The sequence below is a fragment of the Primulina huaijiensis genome, chromosome 10 (assembly GCF_012295235.1).
Source record: "Primulina huaijiensis isolate GDHJ02 chromosome 10, ASM1229523v2, whole genome shotgun sequence".
NCBI classification, from domain to species: Eukaryota; Viridiplantae; Streptophyta; class Magnoliopsida; order Lamiales; family Gesneriaceae; genus Primulina; species Primulina huaijiensis.
Window position 1 is genome coordinate 15029019 of NC_133315.1, and position 6540 is coordinate 15035558.

The 6540-nt window shown below is 45.5% G+C and overlaps 1 protein-coding gene across 1 annotated transcript; it reads right to left on the minus strand.

Moving 5' to 3' along the window:
• Nucleotides 1-603: 603 nt before the first annotated feature.
• Nucleotides 604-2223, minus strand: LOC140985924 (uncharacterized). Its single transcript, XM_073453869.1, has 3 exons — nt 2026-2223; nt 1252-1851; nt 604-1137 (listed from the first exon to the last, which is right to left on the minus strand). Exons 1-3 carry the CDS (start codon nt 2221-2223, stop codon nt 604-606), a joined length of 1332 nt encoding a protein of 443 aa, XP_073309970.1.
• Nucleotides 2224-6540: the final 4317 nt, after the last annotated feature.

Consider the following 6540-nt stretch of genomic DNA (forward strand, 5'->3'; position numbering starts at 1 on the left):
ATTATACCCGGGAAGAAGTTTGTCCGATCTCAACTGGTAAGACTGCTTCGGCACCATATACGAAGTTGAAAGGAGTTTCTTGAGTAGGGGCCCGGGGAGTGGTTCTATATGCCCAGAGAACACTAGGTAGCTCTTCCACCCAGTCTTTTCCTTTGCCTTGTAACCTAGTTTTTAATGCTTGTATAATAATTCTATTGACGACTTCTGTTTGACCATTAGCTTGAGGGTAGGCAACGGAAGTAAAAGACTGAGTGATTTTCATTTCCTGGCACCAAGATGTAATCTCCCTTCCCTGGAATTGTCTTCCATTATCTGATATTAGTCTTTTGGGCACTCCGAAGCGGCATACTATGTTTCTCCATAAAAACTTTAAAACCTCTTGTTCAGTGATTTTGGCCAATGGCTCAGCTTCTACCCATTTAGAAAAATAATCTACAGCCACCAATAAGAACTTCTTCTGAGCCCGGGCAATTGGGAAAGGGTCCACGATGTCCATACCCCATTGATCAAAGGGACAAGATGCCCAAATAGGCTTCATAGGAGTATCCGGGCGCTGTGTTGAAAGTTTGAGTGATATTGACAATTTTCACAAGACATGACTATTCAAGTAGAATCTTGGCTAAGAGTTGGCCACCAGAACCCGGCGAGCATCATCTTCCGGGTCAAAGTTGTTCCTCCGAGATGCTCAGCACAACACCCTTCATGAATTTCCCGGAAGACGTAATCCACTTCTCCCTCAGATAAGCATTTTAATAAAGGTCCCTGGAATGATCTTCTGTACAAGCCATTATTCAAGAGAACAAACCTGAGAGTTTGTCTCTTGATTTTCTGAGCCTGGATTTTGTCTTCCGGTAGTTCTCCTGCTGTAATGAATTTGATCAAGGATGTCATCCAGGAGTCCTCTAGTGCTGGTAATGCCTTTTCATCTATAGAGAGGATTAAACGAGAAACATGTAACACTTCCCGGGTGCTGACCTCAGATAAAAAAGCAGCCATTTTTGCCAGAGCATCCGCCTCTCCGTTCTCCTCCAGAGGTATTTGTTCAATACCCCAATCCACAAAGGTCTTTGCCTGGGTTTTTATGAGCTGTAAGTATTTTAGCATCCTGTCATCCTTGGCCTCGTAAACACCCTTTATCTATTGAGTGATCAGTTGCGAATCGGAATAGAGAATAACCCGAGAAACTCCGATCTCCTGTGCTGCTCGGATACTAGCGAGGACAGCTTCATACTTGGCCTCGTTATTAGTTACCCAAGAATCAATTTTTACTGCTAATTTAATACTCTCTCCTGTGGGGGATACTATCACAACACCTACTCCACACCCCGCAAGGCTAGATGCCTCATCCACGAACACTCTCCATACTTCTTCTTCATCGGGCTGGGCCATCTCGGATAAAAAATCTGAGAAAGCTTGTGCTTTGATGGCCACCCGGGGTTTGTATTCAATATCATACTCCCCTAACTCCACCGCCCACTTAATCATCAGCCCGGCCACCTCTGAGTGAGTCATAATTCTCCCCAAAGGGCTATTAGTGAGTACTATGATTTGATGAGACAAGAAATATGGTCGTAGCTTCCGAGCGATCACAACCAAGGCCAGGGCAATCTTTTCTACTTCGCTGTACTGGAGCTCAGGGCCTCTCAGAGCATGACTGACATAATACACAGGCTTTTGGTCAGAGCCTTCTTCTTTTATCAATACTAAACTGACAGCATACTCTGTAGTAGAGAGATAAACAAACAATTTTTCCCCGGGCTCAGGCTTTACCAACATCGGAAGTTCAACAAGATGAATCTTCAAATCCTGGAAGGCCTGTTCACATTTTTCATCCCACCCAAATTGCTGGGCCTTCCTCAAGAGTTGAAAGAAAGGATAACTCCTGTGTGCTGATCGGGAAATAAATCGAGAGAGGGAAGCAATCCTCCCGGTCAGCTTCTGTACATCTTTGACAGATAGGGGAGATGGCATGCACAGCACAGATTTGACTTTCTCCTGATTCACCTAAATCCCCCGATCTGTCACTATGAATCTCAAGAATTTACCACTCTTTACGCCAAAAATGCACTTGGCCGGGTTAAGTTTGATTCCGTAATGCACGAGAGTGGCAAAGGTTTCTTCTAGATCAACAATATAGCTGGCAACCTCCCGGGTCTTGCCCAGCATATCATCCACATAGACTTCCACGTTTCGTCCCAGCTGCTTCTCGAAGACTTTGTTCATCAAACGCTGGTAAGTAGCTCCTGCATTCTTTAACCCGAAAGGCATTACAATATAACAAAATGTACCTCCCAAGGTGATGAAACTGGCTTTATCCTGATAACTCTTGGCCAGGGGGATTTGACGATACCCCTGGTATGCGTCCATGAAACTCAGTAATTCAAAGCCCGAGGTGGAATCCACCAATTGATCAATACGGGGCAGAGGATAATGATCCTTGGGACAAGCCTTATTGAGATCTCGGAAGTCTACACACATGCGCCACTTCCCGGTAGATTTGGGCACTAATACCACATTCGAGAGCCATGTAGGGAATTGAATTTCCCGAATGTGGCCGGCTTTCAAAAGCTATTTTACTTGCTCATTAATAACTTTGTCCTTTTCAGGACCAAAGTGTCTCTTTTTTTGCTTTATCGGGTGAGATCCCGGGAGAATATTCAGTTGGAGCTCCGATATCAGGGGAGAGATCCCCGTCAACTCCTATTGGGACCAGGCAAAAACATTAATATTAGCTTTTAAACAGTTAAGTAGACTGACCCGGGTGGATACATTGAGATCCCGAGCCACTCAGATCTGCTGGCCTGGTCCAATCTCTACAATTTCTTGGTCCTCTTCTGCCACGAAATGCACCTCTCCCTTCTCAACTGATCTTTTACCTACTTCACCAGTTTGGGCCTTCTTCCCTTCCTTCTTAGCTTTTCTCTGATCTACCCGGACAGCTTCTACATAACACTTTCGGGAGGAAGGTTGGTCTCCCCGGACTTCACCCACGCGGGCTCCCACAGGAAACATTATCTTTTGGTGATAGGTAGAGGCCACAGCCCTCAGCTCATTCATGGCCGGCCTACCTAGTATGATGTTATAAGATGATGGGGAGTCCACCACAGTGAAAGAAGTCATCACCGTTTTCTTGAGATCCTGGGAGCTCAGGGTTAGTGGTAAGACAATTTCCCCTTCCGGGTAGACCACATGGCCAGCAAAGCCAAAGAGGGCAGTTTCCACAGCTTCCAAATGATAACCCTGTAAGTCCATCTGCACAAAGACATATTTAAAAATTACATTTACAGAGCTGCCCGAGTCAACAAAGACTCTCAGAATGTCATAATTTGCCACCCGGGCTTGGATAACCAGGGTATCATTGTGGGGTAGATTCACCCCCTTCAAATACTCTGGGGCAAAATTGATGACCGCCTCGCTCCTCCTCATTCCCTCTACTTCCATACACTCCCTCCTACTCCTCGATTTCCTCGCCCGGTTGGAGTCTCCATCAGTAGAGCCTCCTGATATCATTTTTATCAACCCCGTAGCAGGGGGTGAATTCTTTTTTGTCTCACGCTCAGGCTCTCTTCTCCTCCCGGGCTCTCCTCTCAGTACATTCCTCATACCTCCTCCCCGGGCGCTGGACCCTGGCTGTGGAGATGTCCATGGCAATCTCGGCCTCTTATTGGCTTGACTTTGTTCTGGGGCGGAAGGGGAGGAATAGTTTCCCTTCAATGTTTTGCAGTCCTCGGTGTTGTGATAACACACCTTATGGAGAGTACAAAATCCTCTTTTCTCCGGCCGGGATAACTGATGGTCCGGGGCCAGATCCCTACTGGACTCCTGGACCTCTCTGTCCCGGGCAATCTTAAGAGGCACATGGTGAGAAAAGTGTCCTGGATTATTCTTTCTCTGCCCTTTCTCCTCGGGCCTAGCTACCCGGTCTCCTCTTTCTTTCCTTACAGCTTCCCTCTTCTGCTTCTGGGCTTCCTCCATGTTGATGTATTTTTCTGCTTGGGATAATAAGTTCTCGAAATCCCCGGGCACCTTTTTGGTCAACGACTTGAAAAATTCACCATCCCTCAAGCCTTGTGTGAATGCCGTAGTTTTTGTTTCAGTGGCACAGGCGGGGACATCCAAAGCCACTCTGTTGAATCTTCTGATATAAGCCCTTAAGCTCTCTTCCGGGCTCTGCTTGACTTCGAAAAGACTGAAAGCAGTCTTTTTGTACTTTTTGCTGCTGCTAAAATGGTGTGAGAACACCTTTTGAAAGTCCTTGAAGGAATGTATGCTTTGAGAGGACAATCCTTCGAACTATCTCTGGGCTGAATCTACCAGCGTTGTTAGGAACACTTTACACTTTATTCTGTCAGTGTAACAGTGCAGCATGGCCATGTTCTCGAATCTGGAAAAATGTTCCTCAGGGTCTGCGTTGCCATCGTAATCTTTTACTTTGGCGGATTTGAAGTTTCCGGGAAGAGGTTCCCGGACGATGATATCAGCAAATGGGCAACCCTTAGCAATAGCTCGAGAAATACTACGACTCTCCAACTACCCTTCCAGAACCTTCATTTTCTGTCTTAGTTCCAACAACTCCTCAGCCACAGTAGGCGATTTGGATCCAGCACTGGACTCCTCATCCTCTCCTCCTACCTCCTCTTCCCTCCTCACTTCTTGCTCTTGCTCCTGCTCCCGCTCCTGTCTGTTGTCGGGTGGGGTAACATGCTGAGAAACTTCTTTCATGGCCATAGCTTGCTTTACGGCATCTGATACAATCTTTTTCAATCCTTCCGGGGTCATGCTGATGAGATTTGGCCCAGTATTATTAACTTCACCTTGTCTCGAAGTTTGCCCTCCATCTCCCTGGGCTCGAGAATTATCTTGGTTAGTTCTTCTGGTACGAGCCATATCAACGTCTTGAACTCAAGTTTCCCACAGACGGCGCCAATGATGTGATCTTGTTGAAATAGATGAGCCGGGTAAGGAGCTCCAATGGGTCAAATCAATAATTTATAATGTTTGGGGAATTTGAGTGAAAGAATGGCTGTAACAATCACCTACAAACAAGAAAGGAACTCGTGAATGGGCGCCGGAGAAGTATCCGACGTAGCCACTCCGATGCTAAAGTCAGCAGGTTTTTTTAGAAGACTACCAGCAATATTTGAGAGAAAATATGTAAAATTCTTAAGAGTTCAAAGATTTCAGAATCTGTAAATGACATTAATATCTGCTATTTATAGTAGAAAATTTCCAGTGCCACCTACGAAGTATGGCAAGTCGGTTGCCCATACCCTAGCTTCTGATGACTTCTAGGACACTCCAAGCCCAAGTTGTTCTGACAGATTAGACGGCCTGTATCAATCATACTCGAGTGTGGTTCAATTCTCGAGGTGGCTCGGGTGGTCGGTTACCCGGGTGTTTGTATAAGAGCCCGGGCTACGATAACTGCCCGGGAAGAAGTGAAGTGCCTGGGAAGAAGTGAAGTGTCCGGGAAGCTGACCTCTATTCTGGGCTTTCCAATTGGACCCAGGCCTTTACAGGGGTATCAGCAGCAATGGATTATGTTATTCGTTTCAGGAAAACAGAAACACAAATATAACGTATCATACTCAGACGTCCTTCTAAGAACATGTTAGTGATATACATTTTTGCTTGATCATCAACGTATCAACAAACGAACATGAATGGAATGCTCAGTCATGGACCGAGACCAGTACGCGTGTTGTATAGGACAACAGGTAGAGTTAATAGCTTAAAACATACTGTATCCATCGTCATTCTTTGTCTTAAGGTAGCACAGAATGGAGAACACAATTACCAAGAAAGACGACAGCTCCATCACCATTGCTCCCAAACTAATCACTCCAGCATGCATTAGAATAACCGATATGGAGATGCTTCCAATTGCTGAAGCACCCGTCAGAAACTTAGCCGCATCTATCCAACTGTATGCAGGTTGATGACAAACGCAAGTATGAAGGTCCATAAGAAATTTACCAGCACGATTGAGTTGATGTAAGTACATAGCATCGGCAAATTTGTTTGTAGAGAAAAACTTTGACCGCTGGTTGATTCTGAGTGCATCAAAGAAGTATCTGACCCGGCTAAGAATATTGCAGTACAATTCCCCCTGACACTAGAATTGCTAGCATAGCAACTTTTCTAGTCTGTAAACAAGCTCTTATATAATCATGAAGGTCAGCCATCCTAAACTTGCTCACGCGTAGCACTCTAGAGATAAATTACATTTGCAAAGTAAAAATATTGATGCGATCCGAGTGAAATGGAGGAGCGGGTCGGGAACTCTACCGGATCTGCTATCAATATAGTAAAGGAAAAGAGAACCAAACTCCTGGGTCAAAAGCTTGCTTCTTGGGGTGGATGAAAGGATCTGCAACCAAGAAAATAACCACGTGAATGGGGGCCGGAGAGGTGTCCGGCGGGACCACTCCGATCTTAAGTCAGTGAAGGACTCAAGCTAAAAACCAATGTAACCAAGTGATGGTTGTGGGATTGGTGTGAATGGTGGGGAGTAAATGAACAATAAATGTGAGCATTCAA